We start from the raw sequence: 23,818 nt of genomic DNA on the forward strand, positions 1-23,818 counted from the left end.
CTCACATTAGGGCAAAAAGCCTCTCCCATGTCTCTCCAATTAATTTTGTCCTGTGCCAGCTGCGCCCACCCTATCCCTGCAAACTTCTTAACCTCATCTGCTCAAGGAACTTTCTGCTGCTCCCTGTTAAGCTTACCTTCTCTTGGCTTAATCTGATTAACTGCTGTATCATGAAAATCTACCAATACCATTGGCTGGATGGCCTGTCTTTGTGGCACATCTGCTGCTTCATTCTTAAGTTGTATCAGACTTTAGCAGTTTACAACAAGCAAAAAACACACACAAAAGAGTGGGAAGCAACATAGGACAACTAAATTTGCACCCTTTTATGAATCATTCAGACAAAGGAGCAACGACAGAACAGGTACAGTAAAATGAATGAAATTTGCTCTTCAAATATATTCTTCATACAGCAAAGAATGACTGATGTCTGACAAAAAGTGAAAATGCTCGCATACATGAAAGGCAGAAAAGCTTTGATTTTGAGAAAAAAGAAGAAAGATGAGGACAATTCGAGTAGCACACACTGTGACAAGACTAAACACCTTGCTGAGAGGTTAAGAGCTTGTGCAAGTATTATTGCTCAGGAAGTACACTCTAAAATAAACACACGAAATCTAGCTTGTCTTGTAAGGTACATGCAAGCTTCTTGATGACACCCCATTTCCCATATTTACATAATGACAGACTGTCCATACACACAAAAAAAACAATCCTGGTCTACTTGTAATGCTCAGACTTCACAAGAAGGTAACTGCAGCATCAAAGAATAAAAACGTAGCTCAAAAACAAACTGCTCATTTCCCCAAGAGCTCTGCTGCCACTTTTGGCCAAAAGAGAAATCACAAAAAGACAACATATCGTAAAACTATCTGCAAGGCACTTGTTTCAAGATCCTTAGAGCACTGGCAATAGGATGACAGCATTTGGCTGATGGTTACAACAGCTGCAGTTTAAAACCAAGGGAAAGACACTGCAGGGACGATGACGGCGGAATGTATAACTCGCTGGCAATGGACAGCCTAGGCGTAAAAATACCGAGCCCACCAAGTGCTCTCAGCCACTTGAGACATGCTTGAAAACTGCAAGCAAACAAAACAGAGCCTGACTTCATAATGCTTTTGCTCAATACACTTTGTCAGGCTAGGCACAGTGACGATAGTGTGACGGTGGGGCACCACTTGAATACACTAGCGAGTGTCATTGAAAAATCTCAACAAGGTGAACCTGATTGAATGGTTCAACTGCGTGGCAACAACAATTTTTTTTCTTTGCATGACATATGGCAAAAACAAAAAGAACGCCCAGTGCACATCAAGCAATACCCACAGGTGACCATGGTTAGGGTTCAGAAGCAGTTTTTCTTTCCTTCGAAAGCACTTACCATATCTTACATAAGGGCAACAGCCACCGAAATCAAGCAGCATAGGGGATGTTTTTTTTGTTAACTTGTAGTTTTTCATTAAACGGGAGATTAATAAAAGCAGAAGAAAAAACTACTATATGCTGAATGTGGGATCTGAACCCACAACCTCCCATTAATGAAAAACTACAAATTAACAAAAACACTCCCTATGCTCCTTTGTTTCGGTGGCTGTTCGCTTCCGTCATGTATGTCATAACGAGCACCTTTTTTCCCTTCACTTGTATGCCAAAGGGCAACAGAGAAAGGTGTAGCAGATTCTCTGCTTTTACTTTAGCAAAACCATGCAACAATTAGTGAAAATCATAACTATCATTTAGCAGCACAAACATCGGGAACAGACCTGAGCTATTGCTCAGGTAATAAGGCGTCATTTCCACTTTCTTGTCTACATATGCACTAAAAAAATCAGACCAGTGAATAAGGCTGTAGCTGATTGACAGCCTCTCTGGTACTGCATATATAAGTGCGTAAGGCATTCGCAATACAAGGTACATTGTTCTCGTGTCATTCTGAACAATTGCAATCACTTCTGGTTGCATGAACAAAAGCATGCATACACACTTCTTGTTCCTCCATAATTTACGTTACCGAGTTTCTAAGCTTCTATTACTGCAGCTAGATCTAATGTTATAACATACCAGCTGTTTTTTCTTGCGCAAAAAACTTAAGACTGAAAACAGTACACATTCAATAAAAGGCAGATGACATCATATGGGCACATACTCGAGATATGCTTAAGCAAATTTTTAGTCTTGCAAGTGGCTTTTATAAATAAAAGACTCAATTCTCTGCTATGAGTTGGCAGTGAGTGACACACAAGCAGTCTTCAAACCTAATTGAAAAAAGAAAAAGATTTTTTAGTGCCCCTGGCATAAACAAGAAACACAATTTAAAGCACTTTTCTTAATTCTTTTATAAAGCTGCAGTAAAGAACATATTTCACAGTTGTCAATTCCTGAAAAGCTATGCTTGTAAGCTAAAAGCAATTGCTGCAGAGCATGTTTACTGACACATCAAAAACAAACCACTTAGGCACTCTCGCATTTGGGCATCGTGTTTCTACCAGCCCGGACAGGTCTACGATTACATGAAAACCTGGAAGACTTTTCAGTTGCACTCGGCTGGCACATAGCATTACTCTGCATCAAGCTGCGCCAACGAGTCAAAAAAGAAGGCCGCAGTATGAGGCCACTTCTGTGAAATGAGCCGACGCTTGCACATGATATTAATTCAAATGTTGCTGCACGAAAGACCGCCCAGCAAGACATCTCTTTGCATGGTTTGGATGGTTCTCAAACACCGTGAATGATAACACAGACCAATGGCAGCTTTTGTGGTAGCCCTTTCACACCCACAGTTTAGCAGTTCTAGGGGGCCAGCAATACTGAAGGCAGTAAAAGAGAGACAGACTGCAGCATTATCTCACAATTTGGGCTGTCTGCTCGTCATCTGGATGAGCAACGTGTTGTTGGCCTTCCTTCAAATGCATCCCCTGCTGCCTGGGACCAACTACAATGTTCACGGTTCAGTTCAATTCAACCCCTTTCCCTGCATTAAAGCTGAGAAGATAATCCTGAGCTTAACGATGTCTCTAGCTGTCTGTATTGCTCAAATTTTCCTGAGCAGGAGCATTGTGCAATGAGAAAATGAATACAAGTGAAGACGGAAGGATACATAAGCGTCAATAAGAAAACACGAAGAAAGTCCGATGAGGGTGCATGAAGACAAATGCGCTAAGTGGCATACTAGCTAATATGACCAGCTTATTTCTAGCAGACCAACCTCTATGTAATGACCCATGAGACCTTAAAGGCATTCTGTCGAGCTAAGTGCACAGGTCAGCAGCTAGAACATTCATGGAGCGCGGTTTGGAGAGGGAAACTGTTCATGCTGGAGCAAACCTTGGTTTCTAAACAGTGCTCTCTTTTTTTTTTCTTTCTTTCAAATGAAGCTTGAAACCAACATCTACTACAGCTGTACCAATGCAATAAGACAAACATCATCCAACTTGAGTAAACAGTATTAAGACAGGCTATTTCCAGTTACGGCCGCACAAGTCTCAACACGTCAGCAACAGCTTCCAGTGACTAAAGAATTTCCGCAGCACAATGTGCAACTCTCAAAACGCCACAGCATTACAAAACTGCCATCATGATCTCAAACTGTACAAATGCAGGGGACTTGTTGTCGTAAACCTTTTGCAAACATTTCTTGTTGTTGTAAACCTCTGGCTACTGCCTTATGGTCCCTTTTCTTGGACAGCCCATGAATGTGCCGCACCTAAAGCATGACGAAGCAAGCGAGCGCCTTGCTCCAAGCAAAACACCCACACAGTGCACTACTTGCTGTCATGCACCCTCACAAGACGTGAACGGCTAACAGAGGCAGAAGAGGTGACAGGCCACACTACTGAGAAACTAGGACTTTGCCAGACGAAGCACGTGCAGGATGACCTCGTCCACAGTCTGGTTGTTGAGCAGGGTCTTCACGGCATTGTCATCAATGACCACTGTGAAGAGCAGCTTGGAGTTCTCACGCAGACGGTCCATGTAGTTGTAATCGTCCGGGCTGGCTGGGCTGTGGCCACAGCGGCGAATGACAGCTTCCAGCAGCTCATCCACAGGCTTGTCCGGGTACCCAAATCCCTTCAGCGTCGGTTCATCCACAAGTAAGCCCAGCAGCTCGCGGATGCTCTCGCAGAGAGCCTAAGGAAAAAGAGGGCAGTAAGCAATAACCCTTTATTTCTTGTACATGCAATCAAGTAACAGCTAGACATCTTTAGCACACCGGCGGTTCTAAAACAGAGTTCCACAGAACCCTAGGGTTCCTTGGGTTGCTTTTTGGGTTTACCAAGCAATTAAATCCATGCTTTCTGAAACACCACCTTTCCTTTATGCTCTTACAATACAGCCAGCCATCAATACAGTGGCCTTCGGATTTTCAGACTCAATAATCTGGACTACATTGAGGAAACACAATGCACCTCAAAGGAACATGTACCATCTGTTACAAAAGTTTTCAGTCCACCATGGCATCAGACGAATTTGAATGGCACAGTGGACTGTAAACTTTTGTAACAGACTGTACATACTCATGACCAGCATTTTGCTCCCTGTGGTGTCCAAAAGTGATTTTTCTTACCAAAACAGATGCCAGCAAGACTGCAGAGTATGAAAATTTGATCTTTTTTTCACCCTTACAATGACTCTGGTCATTGCCATTGTTAGGGTGTGAGGTGCACACCAAATCATTGTGAATTTTCGAACGTGGTGCGTCAACAGTGGTGCGTCGGACAGCAGAGCGCTGCGCGCGCCAGCCCAGCGTGGCGCGTGTGCACGAGGCAACGGTGACAGAGCGTGGCGAGCGTGAGGAGCGGAGAGCTGACGTGTGAGAAAACCGAGGTGTTAAGGAAGACAGCGCAGCGGAGATGGGGTCATTCAAGCGTGGAGGTGGCAGCCGTCGGATGTTGGGCCCATGCTGCCGTGACCTCCCTAGGGCCACCGATGCAAGCCTACTGACTTCGTTCCTTGCAAGCGTGAAGGTGGCAGCCGATGGACTGAGGGTCCCTGCTGCCGTAAGGCGACACATTGCCAGCGACGCGTCCCACTACATCGACCCGCGTTCGCCCTGTCTGCAAGGCATCCCCGCTTCACATGGGACGCCCAGTACCTGGTGAACTCATTCCTTTTATTGTGTAGTGTTGTACGCTTGTTGAGTGTGTGTTTTTCTTGTTGGCATGTGTGTTTCTTATTGGCCCCCTTTCCCTTAAATTATAAATACGGCTTCGTTTTGTTTTGTTTGATCTCTTTGTTCTCTTATTCAAACCTGCTTGCATTAGCGTTCCCCTTCGGAAAGCCTGGGACACGCTACCAATTCGCGAGAATTGGAGTCCACGACAGGACAAAGCAGTGGTTTTTTTCCTCTTCTTTTGTGGGTCCGTATAAAGAAACGATGGCAACACTAAAGGATTTGGTCGAGTTGGGCGAACGCATGGGGTTGGAAGACACCCGAGCTCCGTTCGTGGGTCGCTGCTGAGCAGGAGATGGAACGCGAGCACACCAAGGTGCAAGCAGAGGCTGAAGAGCGCAAAGCACAAGCTGAACGCGAGCATGCCAAATCGCTAGCCGAAGCTGAAGAGCGTAGATTGCAGCTCCAATTAAGACTAGCAGAAGCAGGTGGGGGTAATCGAGAAACCGCGCCGGGGCCCTCAAGAACCCAAGAACCCGGTTAGCCCACACAAACTGATCCCGCCTTTCGACGATCGCAGGGATGACTTGGATGCATACCTCAAACGTTTTGAGCGCATCGCGGAAGGGCACAGCTGGCCCAAGGAAGAATGGGCTACACAGCACTCAGTATGTCTGACTGGTGAAGCTCTCCATGCGTTTGGTCGACTGTCCCCAGCAGACTCAATAAAGTATGATAAGGCAAAACTAGCCTTGCTCCAACATTTTCGGTTTACGGCAGAAGGTTATCGCGAAAGGTTCCGTGAAAGTAAGCCGCTTGATAAAGTAACAGGCAAGCAATATGCTGCAGTTTGCTCAGCCTTTTCGATCGATGGGTCGAGATGTCGGGAGCAGCGACAACGTACGATGATTTACGTGACTTGGTGGTGGCCGAATAGCTCATGAGAAACTATCATAGTCGTCTGGCGGTTTTCCTTCTAGAAAGAGAGCGCAAGACGGTGGACAAAATGGCTGAGGCAGCAGACAACTTTCTAGAGGCTCAACGGCAAAGAAACTTGTCTTCGTTCAAAGAATCGTTCGAGTTGGGCATCCTGAGAGAAAAGGATGTTCCATCAAATAGACAGTCAGGAAGGTGCCTCATTTGTAACCGACCTGGACATCAGGCCGCTGACTGTCGCTCTAAGCCAAAACAGCTTTATTGCGTTTATTGCCGAAAAACAGGGCATGATGTTAGTTCCTGCTCAAGGAAGCATGAAAACCAGAAGCAATTGTCCTGTTGTGTTCAGCCAGTGTGTTGCGCCTGAAACGGTTTCCACAACAGCGGATAGGCTTGAATCAGTTGATGATAAGGTGGTAGTCGGACTTGTCTGGGAAAAGCCTGCAGACGCACAACACATGCCTGTCCTAGAGGGAGAGCTCCGAGGCCTACCCGTATGTGCTTTACGGGGCACGGGGAGCAATACGGTGTTCCTTATTGATGGCAGTAGTCTGGAAGTTCCTGAGGCAGAAGTCTATATCACTTCCCCTTATTTCACTGGCATGGCCCTGGTAAAGTGCATGGAGACACCATTGTACGATGTCATGATTGGAAATATACCAGAGGCCCGTGAGCCGTCAAATCCAGATATTAATTGGAAGAAATCTGAGGGCATTGCTAAATTATGTCCTGACATAGTCAATGGCGAGGTTGCCAGTGAAAATGGTGAGGGCGAGGGCCCAAAAGTGGTGTCAGCTGGAAAGGAAGTTTCCGGACGAAGGAGGGAAAGGACTGCTTTAAGCGTTGGTCCCATGAGGTTCACCAAGGAAATGCTAGAAACAGAGCAAAGAGACGGATAAGTCATTGAAGGCGTGTTGGGTGAAAGTAGGGAAAATGAAAGTAGGGAAGCACGGCACTTTGCACTCGTATTCTGTTGAAAAGGGTTTGCTGTACCGCCTCTATCATCTCGCCTCTGCTAGAGAGGTTCGATAGGTAGTACTTCCCAAGTCTTGCCGATCACAGGTGATAAGGCTTGCCCATGATAGCCCATTGGCGGGGCATCAGGGCATTAAGAAGACTACAGATCGAGTTCTGGAAGAATTCTACTGGCCGGGTGTGCAGGAGGAAATTAAGAGGTACATATATCAGGTTGTGCGACTCCTGTCAAAGGATGTGCCCGAAAGGCAAAGTAGGGAAAGCTCCGTTGGGACGCATGCCTCTTATCGATACTCTATTTGATCGGGTCACTGTCGATATTGTCGGTCTGCTGTTGCCCACGTCGGTGAAAGGGAATAGATATATTCTCACTCTTGTCGATTTTGCCACGCGGTATCCCGCCGCCATTGCTCTGCCAAAGATAGATTCAGCAACCGTGGCAGAAGGTTTGGTGGAGATGTTTTCACGAATAGGTTTTCCGAGAGAGGTCCTTTGTGACCAGGGCTCCTGTTTCACTTCCGAAATGAATAGAGAGCTCAATGATCTCTTGGTGGTGAAACATCTCGGCACGACCCCTTACCATCGAATGTGCAATGGGATGGTGGAGAAATTTAACGGCACACTCAAGCAGATGCTGCGGAAGCTCAGGCAGGAGCAGCCCAAAACATGGGATCATTATATTGATCCGCTTCTGTACACATACAGAGAGGTGCCACAGGCGAGTCTGGGGTTTTCTCCGTTTGAGTCGATATTTGGACGACATGTGCGAGGACCGCTTGCAGTCCTGAGAGAGCTCTGGACAAGGGAAGAGCTGAGAGAAGACACGAAGACGACATATGGTTAAGTCCTCGATATAAGAGAACGTCTCGAGCAAACTGTGAGAGCGGCACATCAAAATCTGTTGCGTGCCCAACAGTCTCAGAAGAGATACTATGACAGGAACAACAAGAAGCGGCAGTTAAGGGTTGGATATCGTGGCCTCATTCTTTTGCCGAACGGCCACAATAAACTGCTAATGCAGTGGATAAGTCCATTCGTGGTTGGTGGCAAAAAGAACGATGTGGATAATTGGATCGACTTGTGCCACACTCTCTTCCACATCAATGTGCTTAGGCGATACGAGGAGCGTGCACCCCAGGAGACCGGGCAGGTGTCATCTTTCGTTGCAATCAGAAAGGGGTTACTCAGTCTCGGAGGACGTGGGTGCTGTTTGCAGGAGTCATTTGTAAGCTGCCGAAGGGTGATGCTCAACGTACAGTGCTGCTATCAGGTGTTTGCAATTGTTACCTGTGCAAATGTATCCTGGTAGTGTTTGTACATTATTTTTCCTTCGTTCTCCGGCTATGGGTTGTTCAGTGTGTACATATTCATCTTCAAGGTACAGACATGTTTAAAATTTGTGCCTGATATTTTGTGCTGTTTTTATTTTGCCCTTTATCACATGTATAAGGCTTGACATGTTCTCTCTGTGTGCGTCACTATGTTCCCCCACGTGTCACTGTGTAAAGTGCCTTGGATGACTTCGACGGCGTCTAAATTGACAGTTTATCACGTGAACATTGCTGTTCGTGCATCAACGGCATTTGTCTGCTTCCCACGTGAACATTCATAATCTGTGCATCGACGAGGAGGGACTTTTAGCTGTGGAAGCGACCACAAGAGAATCCAGCTGGAATTTGGTCAAAACGTCCGGACACTAAGGCCTGTTGAGGATAGAGGGCTTTTCCTGCCTGACCAAGACAACGAGCAGCTAGCAGAGGACTTAGAAACTACACCAGCGGAAGACTACGAAGTTTTGGTGGAACGAGTGCAGATGATGCTTCGTAACAAATGGCGTAGGAATAACAGACGTGGCAGGCACACTCCCAAGTGTTTGGTGGGACGGTGAAGCTCGGAGGGCAATCAGAGAAAGGAAGGAGGCGTGCTGAAGACATCAACTGGCGCTGAGGACAAACCATCTCGAGCAAGCAATCCTACACCTAAGGGAGAATTATAAAGAGAAGAAGGGGAAAGCAGCTAGCCTGATACAGCAGAAGATCCGCACATCGGACAGGAAGTTTTTGGAGGAGCTAAGGAAAAACGGGTGGAATGCACCTCGTACGTTCTGGCGGTATGCGAGAAAGTTGTACGGCCGCACAACACCGAAACAACAGTTGCGTGACCCCCAATCACTTCAACTGCTCTCATCCGAAGGCAGCATGGAGCTGGTGGCAGCGCAGGTCAGAGCAAAGTTCAGCAGCAGCAGTGGAATACCGGAAGAGGAGCCGGATCCGGAAATTGGACCGAGGCCAGGCGTACGAGATTGGTTGGGACAAGTCGGGGATCAGGAGCTGAAGAAGGTTATCGGGTGACTTTCGACTAATCCTGCACCCGGCACGGATGATGTCCCAGCATCACTTCTCAAGAAGTTAGGCCCAGTACAGCGACAGGCATTGAAAGAGACCCTCAGTACCATTCTGGAGTCGGGGGAAATTCCTGCTGGCTGAAGCTTGCAAGAATGCTGTTCTTAAACAAAGGTTCCGGCGACCACAGCAGCTATGCAGCCTATAGACCTATCACTGTGAATCCGGTTCCGTACAGGCTGTTTGCTCAAGTCCTGCGCAGACGGATACAAGCATGGGCGGAGCGGGAAAAGGTGCTGGGCGAGTTGCAGATGGGTTTTCGCCAGGGACGGCGGTTGGAGGACAACCTGTTCACCCTGACCCAGTGCATAGAGCTCACGACAAGTCAGGGCAGAGAGTTGTGGGCGGCCTTCCAGGATGTGAAGGCCTATGACTGCGTAGACCATGAAGTCCTGTGGAATCGGCTACGTCTCAAGGGACTGCCCAAAGAGGTAGTCGCTCGGCTTCGCGTGTTCTACACGGACACGAAAGTAGTTGTCGAGTGGCAGGGCCTCCGGTCACGTCCGATCGAGGTGCAGTGGGGTCTTCGTCAAGGATGCCCAGTCTCCCCACTGCTGTTATTGCTGCTGCTGAGCGACCTGGAAGGCGAACTGGAGCGGTGCGGCGTAGGGTTCGACCTAACATACATGGACGATGGGTGGGTGGTGCGACAGGTCCTCCCAGGCCTGTTGTACGCCGACGACATTGTGCTTGTGGCGGGCTCGGAGCCAGACCCCCAGAAGCTGCTGGATGTTTGCACTGCGCATGCAGACCAGTTGGTCTGCAATTCAGCGCACGGAAGAGAGCAGTGTTGTGCTGGTCCCGTGCCCCGACGGATGTGGAGCCGAAACTGCTGCTACAGGGACGTGAACTACCGTGGGCGTATAGTTACAGGTACCTCGGGACAGAGGTCACGACACAGCTGGCATACCTAGAAGTCTATGAAAACAGCCTCCGTGCGAAGGTGCTACGAGACCAATGTGTCCCGAGAGCCAAGGCGCTATGGGCGTTCAACAGGTTGGAAGTACTGTGCACCATTTGGAAGGCGGTGATGGTGCCGGGACTGACCTATGCGAACGCTGTGCTGTGTGTATTGTCGGGGACCCGTGAATGTCTGGAGCGGCGACAAAGAGAGGTGGGACAGCGGGCTTTGGGTGCCCACCGTACGTCCTTGAACGAGGCTGTGCAGGGAGACGTGGGTGGCCCTCCTTCGAGGCACGGGAGGCATCGGCGAAGCTGACCTTCGAGATGCACTCGTGGACTCTTGGGGAAAAACGCTAGGCCCATAAAGTACAGCATTGTCTGCTGTACTCCGGTATATGTACCCGCTGGAAGGAGAGAGTGCGAGTGTTGGGGAGCAAATATGGTGTGCCACTGCCTACGATCACGGACACCGAATGCACCTGCTGGAGAAAAGGGAAGGTGCGGCAGCATGTGGTGGAGACGGAGACAGAGCTTTGGAAGACCAGCGCAAAGGCCAAGCGAGCGCTCGGTCTGTACATTGCGCTCAAGTGAGAGATTGTGCAGGAACGCTTCTATGACAACTCCCTATGAGGCTCGGGCGGGGGTGCTGCGCACAAAGAAGTGGCAAGCCTGGATTGCCAGCCAGGTCAATGCGGACATCACGTGCACAATATGTGGGCAGGAAGAGGACACGATTGAACATGTTGTTCTATTATGTCGATCACTGCACCCCTGACAATCGAGTGGATGTACCCTTCTGCAAGCGCTCGGTTTCGACTCAGGTCAGCCGACAGAGGGCAGAGCGACCGACAGTGAGGTGGACGAGCAAGAAGCCATATCCAAGGCCAGGGCGGTTGAAACAACAACACGCCGCCTTGAAAATTGGAATAGGCTCAAATGATAGGTGGTGGTGACAACACGGCCGGACAGACTCCACTCTAGTGTCTCAAAGTTGGTTAGGACTTTGGAGTAAGGTCCACCCGTTATAAAGGTATAAGCCCCAAAATCCAATCCAATCTAATCCAATCGCGGAGGCCACGCGCGGATTTGGAAGAGAGTGAGGAGAAGGGAGCGGAGTTGCGTGGAGGGGCGGGAGGGCGATCTTGAAAGGCGCGTCGGCGGGGAAAGGAGCGGCACGAAACGGGGCGGGCAGTTCGCCTGCGATGAGGCTTGGGAAAAAATACCGCGTGCCGGGCGCACAAAGGGGTTGGAGGCAGGTTATCTCGCATCGCGGCGCCGGGTTTATGCCGTCCATTTGCTGTAACCGATCAGCAGGGCTTAATGATGATCATTATACGTGTGATTTTGTGTCATTGAAACAATGTATATTTTGACGGTCGCACAAGTCTCGTTCGTTATATGCGAAAGTACGTCTTAAGTAGGGCCGTTTTATGTGGGCTTGACTGTAAATCTATTTTTAGCATAACTAACAACACTGAGTGCAAACAAACCTATTACCTGTTCAGACAGGATCCGGGCCACGGTGCCAGCAGGGGCGCCGGCCTTGGCCCCTCCCTCCGTGTTTGCAGTGCCACCTGGGGTGGCAACGGGGGTCGGGGCAAAGCGGTCATCCTCCTCATCAAGCAGGATGCGGTCGAGCAGGTCACGGTGGCGCTTGCGCATGTGGCGCATGAGGCAGTCCTTGCGAATGAAGGCGCGGCCACACTCGTGGCACGAACGTGGTTCTTCCTTGGTGTGTGTCACCATGTGGATCTTAAGTGAGGGCTTGATGGCGAAGCGCTTGTGGCACGTTGGGCACTGGAAGGGCTTCTCGCCCGTGTGCAGCACTGAGTGGCGCGTCAGGTCCTCGCGGCGCGTGAAGCCCTTGCCACAGTCCTCGCACACGTGTGGCTTCTCCTTCAGATGCAAGTACTTCATGTGTAGGTCAAGGCGAGCCTTGCGGTTGAACACCTGTGCAGGTGCATGCAATAGTGGAAGAGGCATAGCAAGCATATCATCAGGCACAGATCCACAGATATCGAGGCAAGTGTCATTTTCACAGGGCCTTAATAACATACCCCAGTTTAGGGAAGCATAAAAGCCAAGAAAAATATTCCTTAAAAAAAAAAAATGCATCTTGCATGCACTTCAACTGGTTGCACATTTTCATTTTTAACATTCATTATCTGGTTCCCAGCTCACAGTTGTGCCAATTAAGTTTTATTAATTTTTTTGCAGTACAAGCATAAAATTCTGACCTCAAATTATCTGAGTGATTCAATATTGACAATAATTCCTAGAATGCTTCTACAAAATATAAATAATGACCAAACCTTACAGCATAAAAAAATGTATTTCTCAATAACTACATAGATGACTGGTTTACTGTGGAGCTCCTTGCGACATATACAGACATCCCTGCTATAGAAAGGGGCTACTCGATAGGTAGCACAATATCTGCAAGCTAGTGCAACGTTGCATTCAGATGTGCTTAGGTCAGAAATAGGGCTGCACCTGGCCTACATGATCAGAGACTAGTTTGCTTTAGTCCCCTTCGACATCAAAGCATAATTGATGTTCTTTGCCTTAAAAACAAGAACTAGCGGTGGTCATGACAATATATCTAATTATATATATCTTGTATCTGAACAACTAAGGGTCCACCATAATAACTGGGTCCTTAGCTACTTATTGCGTCATAAAAGCTTGAAACTCCTGACTGTTTCTTGTCAGCAGTTCGAGTTGGGATGAGAGTAAATTACCTACTGTAGACAATATGCACACAACTTTGGCGTAGAAGTGTGAGCACGAAAATAACAGCAAAAGATAACATACATTATGCCATTGGGAATCAAACTCCAGCTGGCCAGGTGAAAGCCAAGAATCTTATCCACTAAGCTATGCCTCAGATGGTCCAGCTGACTTCTTATTGTCTGAACAGTTTAACATAGGACATAGGACCTGTATATAAACAACATAGACATTGACACAACAGTGAAGAAAAAATTTGCAGCCGAGATTTATGGCCTAAATGATAGCTGTAATTATTTTCTTGAATATTTCTCCAACCGCTGCACCTAGCGGCTGCCTGTGAAAGCACCGTCAATACGGAATATGACGTCATCCCTGCCCATTGCAAACCATCACCCTCATGGATTGCTCAAAAGAAGGCGTTTGCTATGCTTCTGCTCTGCTACACAATACACTTCATTTGGCTTCCTCGCATCCACGTTACAACATTCTCAGCCTGCATATTTTGGTTTTGTACATATGTGAAGCAGCTGGTGCAATGCCACAGAATGCCGGGTATGTGCTGCACGCAAGAGTGTCCAAATACAGTAGTATTGTCGGGTGAGACACGCACGCAGTGCCACTTTTTCCCGAAGGATGAAGTGCTGCACAGAATATGGATTTGTGCAGCAGAGCCGTGGAATTCAACGGGAGTGTTCTCGTGCACCCGTTTTTCTATGACCACCCTGTGGACAGCCATTATGAGACTAGGCTGGCATTGCTGCAGAGCCTTGGCATGTCACTGAAAGGGCAGTGCCTCATGCTTGGAGCTTTTTGGTTTTGGTTTTATGGGGTTTAACGTCCGAAAGCGACTCAGGCTATGAGGGATGCTGTAGTGCAAGGATCCCAAAATCCTTAACGCGCACTGACATCATAAGAGTACAGGGGCCTCTAGCATTCCGCCTCCATCAAAATGTGACCGCCATGGCTGGGATCGAAAAATGACCTGTTTTTGGGGAAAGGAAATGGTGCAGTATCTGTCTCAAATCGCAGCCAACAAATGAATGGCACTCCTAGCTGTAAGGGAAGGGATAAAGGAGGGACTGAAGAAAGGAAGAAAGAGGTGCTGTTGTGGAGGGCTTTGCAATAGATTCGACCACCTGGGGATCTTTAGCCTGCACTGTCATCGCACAGCACACAGGCGCCTTTTGTGTTTCGCCTCCATCGAAACCTGTCCGCACCCTGGTACGAGCCTGGGAACTCCGGCTCAGTAGCTGAGTGCCCTAACCACTGAGCCACCCTAAAGAGTTTGAACGCAACAGCGTTAAAAGCACCATTGTCAAGAAAATCTGGTGTCAGCATTGTGAGTGAAAAATCACAAGCATGACTGTGGCAGGTGGTGCCCAGAGAGCAACCTAGAAGGCAGGTGGGCCATCTAAGTAATGCGACTTTTGCAGTGTCAACACAACCTGCCCACCGGGTAGTGAGCAAACTGCCCATCGTGGCAGTTTAATTAATGATTGGTCGCTCGGGAAGAGCAACCTGGGCCACAGAAGGGCCACTGCTGGGAGCACCTGCCATCGCAGGGCAGTGGTGCATCGCTTAACCACTGCCCCACTGCTCCAGGAGGGGTATGAAAGTAACCCATTATGCTATCGCGTCATACCCTTAGCGCTGAGCTTAGGTGTCCTCCAATTTTTGTTTCACTTTTTTCACGTACTTCAAATGGAAACAACGGAACACCGGTGTGTGATCAAAAGATGGGGTGACGCTAGTCGTCTTCGTGAGTGTTCGGCCTTCTTCAACAAGCGCCTTGCTCATACACAAAAGCCACGCTAGACTAGAGACGACTTGCCAAACCTACATGAAAACTTTCCCCTGTGGAGTTGCCTTACAATAGAGGCTGATGCGTCGCACAGAGGGACTCAAATTCTCTCAGGTTGACTGCTGGCTTTTTCATATAAAAATTTTGTACACAGGAAGTATCTGGAAATAGTTTTTGATTTGCAATATGTTTCTGTGGGGTACTTGGCTGATTCTATCAGAATTAATCGAAAATCCCCATTGTTTGCAGCCACGCTGAACCAAAAAGCAATTTCTGCAGGGATAGTACCAGGAGTGAGCTTGCGACACTTTTTCCGAGACGCAGAAACCACGCATGATACCGCTCCTAAAGCACTGTTTGACCTCGCGATGTCACCACATGTTAATGCAAGGTTCAGCATAAACACCACAATGATGGTCCCAGCTCCCTCAGCACCACTTAGGAAGAATGCAGTGGATCACTGAAGTTGTCGCTAGATGACAGGTATGGATCACAAGCATATGCCTTTAGCGTGCGCGCTCGATTAGGTGGTCACTCATCGGAGTCTCAATCTCCAATGATCTCGCCACGCGCACTTGTCGCCACGTGCACTTCTCTTTCTGCGCATGCGCAGAAAGAGGAGAAACCTCAACTAAGCACTTCCACCCATCTTCTAATATGGTGCTTTTTAGGGCAGGCGTGACATGGTTACCGGCTCATACGCTGAGTGCGGCCCGGCGGCAACTCGCAAAAACGTCATAAATACAGCCATCCGCTTAAACATAACGGGAAATATGATTGTATACTAGGGTAATTGCACCTTAAGAATGCAAATGTGGTGATGTCACTATGTTTTCCAGATTTTTTTATTCAGTATCCCTTTAAAGGGCCTGAGCTAGAAAAAGCAGTTTTAAAGCATCCTCTATGCAATTTGAAATGTGGAAAAACGCAGGCATAAAACAAAATACAAAACAATGCATCTAGTGTTTGCATGACGATCACCTGAAAGGGTGGTGGCTCTTGAATGCTACTGCGTCAACTGACTGGATTTGCACTGTCAGGAGGACCTGCACTTGTTTTGTGGCTGAGTGTTGCAGTTCTGCGTACCATTCTATAATTTGAGCTCTGAAGAGTTAAGTTTGAAGAGTGAAACGTGAAGTTTGAGCCAAGGAGAGCCTTTTTAATACACTGCTGATGGGGCCAAAGCATCAGTTTGAGTATAAACCCACAGTTTGAATCATGCGAGCTTGCATTAACAAGATTCCTGTATAGCAAGGACAATGACAGACCCGGTCAGCCAAAATCCGCGTACCGGCAACAGCTGCTCACCTTGTCAGAGCACTTGAAGCCGTTCATGCGCACCATACTATAATTCGAGCTCTGAAGAGTTAAGTTTGAAGTGTGAAATGTGAAGTTTGAACCAAGGACAGCCTTTTTAATACACTGTTGATGGGGCCAAAACATCAGTTTGAGTATAAATCCACAGTTTGAATCATGCGAGCTTGCATTAACAAGATTCCTCTATAGCAAAGACAATGACAGACTCGGTCAGCCAAAATCTGCGTACTGGCAACAGCTGCTCACCTTGTCGCAGACAGAGCACTTGAAGCCGTTCATGCCCGTGTGGTGGAAGAGGTGCGCCTTGAGCCCGCCTCCCTGAATGAACTCCTTGCCGCAGTAAGGGCACTTGTGTGGCCGGATGCCCGTGTGGATGCGTGTGTGCCGGTTGAGTGTGCCCTTGAGGGAGAAGCGCATGCCGCATTCAGCGCACGCATAAGGCTTCTCGCCCGTGTGGATGCGCCGGTGTTTGTTCAGCGCTGTCACCGAGGGGAAACCCTTGCTGCAGAAGTCGCAGGCAAAAGGCCGCTCGCCTGTGTGCACTCTGATGTGGATCTTGAGCAGCGAGATGCCGTGGAATGTCTTGCCGCAGTGCTCGCACTTGTACTTCTTGCGTCGCGTCACCTCCCCCGCGTGAGCCCGCAAGTGCTCCCGAAGGTTGTCCTGAAGAATGAGGGGATGCCAGTCAGTACGACGTCAAATCATGGCTACGCACATTTTTTTAGCAGTTGCCAGCAGAGATGTCTGCTCATCCGTGTTATTTGTGCTATCTGCCATGAAGGAAGTTTCCCTGCATTCACTGGCATGATGGTGCAAAAGCTTTATACTTGCCTATTGTAGACTCGCAGATGTGCACACGATGCTGCACAGCAGATGTGTAGCATTCAGCAAAGAAATGCTGGCAAATCCCCAAGGCCAGCATTTATCTTCAAACTGTTTGAAATTCATTTGCCTCTGCCTGGCTACAGTTCGCTCAACACCTTTACATGTCCTCCCAGGCAAAGTAAGCTCATGCTGGTGACACCACGCTTCTTATCACATTAGCCACACCAGTTTCTTTACATGGGTCTCAGACCGTTCTTCTAGCGTCGTACAAACATTTAAAGATGGGGTTGAACATCCTTTTACCACGCTCATAATAGCTGATGCACAACAATGAATTGGATTTCATTATGCAAACAACTGAACAATTGAACTTTGCTAAACTTAAAATGTTTCCATGCACCATTCTTAGAAATATTGAACTAGCGCCTTTTATAAGTTTGCACCGAGCATGCATTTTCTGAACTGAAAATTGTTTTGCATAGTTACAGTGCGCCACTTCCATGTTTGCACTTTCTTTTTGTTCCGTACAGTTTTCTCAGTGAAAAGAAACCTAGGCAGTAAGAATACGTAAAACCTGCATGCTTGGCACTTTCCCAAGACAGTTCTGCAACTATGAGACCTTCTCCCGGTTTAGCACTCACAATAAAATGGCATGGCATGCAAAGTTTTTATGTCCCGAAGCAACACATGGACCTTGAGGGAGGCTCCGGATTATAATTTCCACTATCTGATCCCATAACCCAACTTCTGTCCCGGGAAGGGCCGCTCCCCCGCGGCAACGCAACAACAGGCCGAAACGCTCGGTGCGGACGTTAGTGCGGCTGTAACTGCGAGTGCTTGCAGCAGTCAAGGCTTTGCAAGTGGCACCACACAAGATGCAGTGTCACTTCTGTGATCTCATGATAAACAGAGCATGACCAAAAAAGGCATTGGCCAAATTGCTAGTTGTGTGATGAAGGCTAGAGAGGCAATCCAAGTGGCCTCGTGCCCCTGTGGGCCTGAACAAATAAAAATAATTTTCATAAAATTTTTTTTCTACATATAAAGGCCAGACATGTATTAAAGGAAAAAATTATGTTACACAACTGCATACATGCTTACAGTGACAACTGGTGGCCACTGCAGCAGTCGATCACCTACGATAAATGGTTTATGTTTTATGATGGTTTAACATCAAAAAACGACTCGGACTAACTATGAGGAACGCCGTAGTCAAGAGCTCCGGAAATTTCGACCACCTGGTGTTTTTTAAAGTGCACCAACATCGCACAGTACACGGGCCTCTAGAATTTCGCTTCCATCGAAATTCGACCGCCGCGGCCGGGATCGAACCCGCGTCTTTCGGGTCAGCAGCCGAGCGCCATAACCACTGAGCCACTGAGGCAGCTCGCCTATGGTAAATGACAGGCTTTTTCGCATAGCACATTGTTTTTCACATTTACTATGAGACAAAACAACATTTACTATGAGGCAAAAGAAGAATGAAGAGGAAAGTCTGCTGTGAACCTCACTCACTACACAAATGACGGACACACAATGCTGCAGTGAAGCAACAAGTAACAGTGACCACCTCCAGGCACAAAACAAAAGACCTATCCTTGCTGCCTTCAACATTGCTTAACACAAGTTTCTGCTACGATTGGACATCTGTTCAGACGTTCTGCATACATTTTATGCAGGCATAGCAGGAACTGCAAGACATCGCTGCGAGGAATTTTTTTTCTTCTGGAGTAAATAAGTAAAAGGTATGATCAGTAAAACTTTTCATACTTCTTTTATGCCATGTGCATGTGGGTAGACTTTGCAGACGAAATTCTCAGAGGTTCACCATGGCACAAAGCATACACATGGCCACAGGTGCCTGAAAACCGCCACTGGTGAAGAATCTCAACCTGTAGAGATTCTAGACTGTAGGGTGGTCGCCAAAGGCAACTCACAAGCTCAGTGCAGAGCCACTGCACTGTGGCGTTTACAGCCTTTAGTAAAGGTCTCTTATTACATTATTGCATATCACATGTGTCAGTGCAGTGATGCACGGATTGCCCCTGCTGATGAATGGGCATCCACATGATAAGCATGGCATTCATGCTGCCAGACACTTAGAGGTGCACTAAAGAGGAATTTGAACTCGTCTTTTTACCGCGGGAACTCTATCTACATGTTCCGGGCATTCTTAGAAACTTCGAATTATTGTCCTGTGCGACCAATGCTAATTAAACCGAATTAAACATCCCGGCTCCCACTATTTTCTTTTAACTCAAAGCAGTAGGTAAGAGGAGTCAACCAACACGTCGGCCAGTCCCGCAGCGTCTCGTTGCTCTGCCATCGGCGGAGTGATATGTAAATCAAAGAGTTCACGAGCATTTTTATTTCCGCGGGCCTAATTTGCGGTTATATTGTCTGTGACAAACTGTTTATTCACAGAAACCAAAAAGCAAAATAAAAGCAAAAGTGAAGCTGCCACTGGACTGGCTGAAAGGCACTCCACCTATTGGTCGACTCCGCCTACCTACCGCATTCATTAAAAAAAAAAAAAAAAAAAAGCGGGAGCCGGGACGTTTAATCCAGTTTAATTAGGGCAATCGGCCCCACAGGGTCATAATCCGAAGTTTCTAAGAATGCCCGGAACGTGTAGATAGAGTTCCTGCAGTAAAAAGACGAGTTCAGATCCTCTTTAGCACACCTTTAACAAACAATCAATGCAAGACATTCTGACAGCTAGCAACGAATCAAAACTATTGCAATCCTTCAAATCTCAGTAGGATGCCTTCCGTTTACCGAAAACTACGACCTGTGCTCTGCTACTACGCGATCTATGAGACGTCACGGCTCACTTTCTTTGGCGCTTTGAGCCGCAGCCGAGCCACCCTATCACCTCTGCTGTTTCGACCAATCGGGTCTTGCTACAAGGAACCAATCCATGATGGACTGAATTTATAAGCCACGAGTTCTTTAACGTGCACTAACACAACACAGCACATGTGCATTTTCACATTTCACTTGCACAGAAATGGAAGCCACACTGGCTGGGATTCGATAGCATAACCATGGGCTCAGCAGCCAAACATCAGTCACTGAGCCATTATGCTGGGTTCTAATAAAATGGTCCAATAGGGAACGAACGGGCAAACAACCGCATCAGCGAGTGCATCAATGGACAAAAGAAAGAGCTGCGAGAGAAGTGCATTCCCGCCACTCACCTTGCGGGAGTACACCTTTCCGCACACCTCGCAGGGGTGCGCAGGTGGCGGACCACCAGAGCAGGCGGTCATCTGTAGGTGGCGCTGAAGGTAGTACTTCTTGGTGAATCCCTTGCCACAGACAGGGCAATCCAGCTCCTTGGCGCCTGTGCCAACAACAGCCGACGCCCTCTTCCGGCGCTTCAGCTGCTGCATCCGCTGTTCGGCCTTGACTGCCTTGATGGCATGTGCAACGGCGGCTGAACTCTTGTCATTGCTTGCAGCTCCTGCAGCTTCTTTTTCTTTTGGTGCCGAGTCACCGTTTGCCTGCTGAGCAGGTTCTTCATTTTCACCCTCCTGTAAGAGCCAGTCGCCCGGGGGAGGCACGAGTCAGGGAGAGATGCTGCTCAAAATTAACTTTATTCTTTTGTCTTTCCCCAGATGGCCTTCTTCAAAGCACTAACTAGTGTTCTCAGAACCTATTTGCAAAAAAAGTAATAAAAGCCTTAAACATAATAATCAAGTAAAATGCTACCCTTCAAGAACTTACTAGCTTGCAACCCTACTAACATCAACGTCTCTGTTGCATAATGTTAAGTAAGGGTCATTTGTGAGTTAGCTTTCTTAATTTAAGAACAGAACGACTGAGCTACATCACATTCATGGACACACAGGAACATAAAAGCAAAATGAACAGCTGAGTAACTATCATTTTAACTGCCTTAAAGGAGCCCTGAAACACCTTCCTGTCAATTACCAGAAATGTTCTGGAACCTTCAAGGTGCCTTATGAACAACAAAATCATTCCTAAATGTATGACAAAAGCAGGTAGAGAAACCAACTGCATTAGAAAAAATTCCTTGACATTTCCCTTAGCTCAAGCCTTAAATTCTCCCCATATTCATCAATTTCTGCCTCCATAGCTGACATAATTGCCAAAATGTACTATATCAGCTGTTTCACACCTGCGACTGTTGTTATATATTGCTGGCTTCTGCAGACCTAAGTTATGTGAAAGCTAAGAAGTTTCGACATCAATCAATCACTCACTTATCTGCACTGTTGCGAGACTTAAAACAATGATATGTCAATTTTGTATGGAACAAATTTGTTACTATGGAACAAATTTGTTACTGAGCGAACGGCAAATGCACACGGACACTGTGCACCGACGCTCCACAGTAGCTGCTTAAACTCAACAGTGTAAGGCAGACAGAAGAGCCAGCTGCAAGATATACAGAAGAGCTTGTTTTGAGCTAAGTTTTCGAGCCATATACACCATTTAAGACTGCACAACTTAGCCAAGGTGTTCACAACAATGTACCCGACCTGCTGAATAACTCGCCCCATTCGAGCAGTGATTCAGGGCCCCTCTGAATGTTATGTACATGCACAGGACACTTTCCTCCCATTGCTTTGAACTACAAGAGGCACGAGCAAAGAATGAGTGCCTTTACAACATCACAACGTTAGTTATTTTTCTTTTAACACATAAAACAACAGTTCTGTTTTTGCCCATATCTAATATCATAACTGTAGTTCTGCTGAGCTTCCCAAGTAATGGCCAGTTGTGCCAAATAATTTATCAATAATAATTTGCAATCCAAAGTTTCATATTCAATTTCCAGAAAAGCCGAGAGCTGAATGTGATGTGATACACAATTATGATGTAGGTTACATGGGCAAACAGAGCAGCAGTGGTGGCGTGTCACAATCTACTCAGCATCACACATGCAAAAAACTGCATCATACTAGTTAACACTTAAACATGTGTAGCAATTACAGATTTCAACAGGACTGGTAGTTTGAATGCATTGCATTCTTTGGGCCCAACATTAGAAGGAGAATACATTTTAGCTGCTTCCTACCAGTCAAACCCTTTCAGGCACTTCGTACACAATTGTGTACACAATTGTGTACACATCGAATTCACATCTTTTTCTCAATGTGTGCTGCCCTTTGCAGCGATTCCATTCTTTCAGGTGAATTTAACTCCCTTCTCGTTGCGATTAAGATAGTTCTTGATGCCATATAGAAAACACAGTAAATAATATTTTGCAAAATAGTGAGCGAGGTGACACATTTCTATGTGGACAGATTTGTCAGTAACAGCATCAATTGTGCATCATAACCTCAGCTGCTTTTGCACCATTAAGGTCAATATAACTAACTAATAGCATCAATTCTTTTTTTTTTTTCATAACTCCATGTGTAATGCACGTCTTCAAAACAGAAACGACGGCAATTCTTCGGATGTTTACATGACAATTCCTGGCATTTTCATGTTGCTATTTGCATCAAATGCGACACTTCATTTGCAAATCTGCACATCCTTGTAAATTAATAACTTTTGCTGTTCTGTGCTGAGAAGCTACCAAATTTTCTTTCTGAGGCCTCAATATAATATTTAGGTGCAAAATATTTGTTTTCGATGGAAACAAAAAAAAATGGCACCTGAAAGGGCTAATGCAAATCATGCTTGTGAGCACGAAAACTGTATGCTATAGCTCCCACAGCCACGAAAACTTGTGTCCCCACTCCTTTATAAAACTTGCCTGCTTACTAGGCTGCAAAAACATTCAGTACAGTACAGCAACGAGGCATATTCACCAGAAACCAGGTTGCCGAGAGACAGCTTCACACAAAAAGCACAAACACCTAGCATTTTAAGCAAACATCCTTTTCTACGCGTCAAAGGAAGTGATACCTTCAAACAAATGCAGAATGGCCCTAAGTGCCGTGGCTCACTGCTGTACTACCAAACATACAACACTGTTTATTCGAAAGCAGGGCACACACTGACAAACAAAACGTCACAGAAACAAAACCAACGACAATACTCGAGACATGAACAACACCCCGAACAGTGAGAGAAAGAAAGAAAGAAACAGAAAAGGGACACACGCCATGCACAATCACTGTTGGCACTTTTGAGCTCTGAGGACAACACAAAGAGGCAGACAGATACTGGAAAAAGCAACAAAACAGCCATCCATAGTAGCAGAAAACAATTTCCACCGTAATGAACAAGCACTGTGAGAGAAAGAAGGGGATGAAGCCTTCAGCACGAGACAAGACAGTGCAAACAAACAACAAATAAATAAGGGCGGGTTATTCAGCAAAAAGGTACGATGCCACAGAAAGACAGCCCATGTGGTGAAACTGACTAGTCCCTGCATAGTAAACCTCAATACATTGTGAATGATAAAAGGAGAGAATACATCAGAATATCAGCTTTTCTTGGTTTCAACAGAGTGCAGAACAGCCACTGCTGTTTTCAAAATAAACAAAAGTACTGAAAAGCTGCTTCTACAAAGTGATTTGGATTTGGCAATTTAGTGTCCGACCCTCAACATGTGATCACAGTGGGCTGAGCAGTCCTCGAGTCAAATGTCACACAGCCATCACTTATTGCTAGTGGCCAAGCAAGCATGCGATTGCTATAAATGTGACAGCAACAACCCCCCCCCCCACCCTGCTCGAAGCCACATTACCAGAGGCAGCGACTCCCACCACAAGTTGTGTTCTCAAATTAGGGCCGGTTTAGTTTCAGAGGGTTAACTAACCTTATGAAGGACTTCACTGAACTGGTCCAATTCTGAGTGCCTAAAAATTGATCTCAAAGTAAACATAT

At 46.9% G+C, this 23,818-nt stretch overlaps 1 protein-coding gene across 3 annotated transcripts in view; it reads right to left on the minus strand.

The window, feature by feature from the left end:
* Positions 1–311: 311 nt before the first annotated feature.
* LOC144093930 (uncharacterized) overlaps positions 312–23,818 on the minus strand; it is a 41,889-nt gene continuing 18,382 nt past the window's right edge. For all 3 annotated transcript variants that reach the window (XM_077627692.1, XM_077627690.1, XM_077627691.1), the window contains 4 exons: positions 20,206–20,541; positions 16,427–16,843; positions 11,827–12,279; positions 312–4,131 (listed from right to left, as the gene is read on the minus strand). In XM_077627692.1, coding sequence (XP_077483818.1) covers positions 3,844–4,131; positions 11,827–12,279; positions 16,427–16,843; positions 20,206–20,541 — 1,494 coding nt within the window. In that variant the 3' untranslated portion in view covers positions 312–3,843. The remainder of the gene's footprint in view (positions 4,132–11,826; positions 12,280–16,426; positions 16,844–20,205; positions 20,542–23,818) is intronic.

The sequence above is a fragment of the Amblyomma americanum genome, chromosome 6 (genome assembly GCF_052857255.1).
Source record: "Amblyomma americanum isolate KBUSLIRL-KWMA chromosome 6, ASM5285725v1, whole genome shotgun sequence".
NCBI classification, from domain to species: Eukaryota; Metazoa; Arthropoda; class Arachnida; order Ixodida; family Ixodidae; genus Amblyomma; species Amblyomma americanum.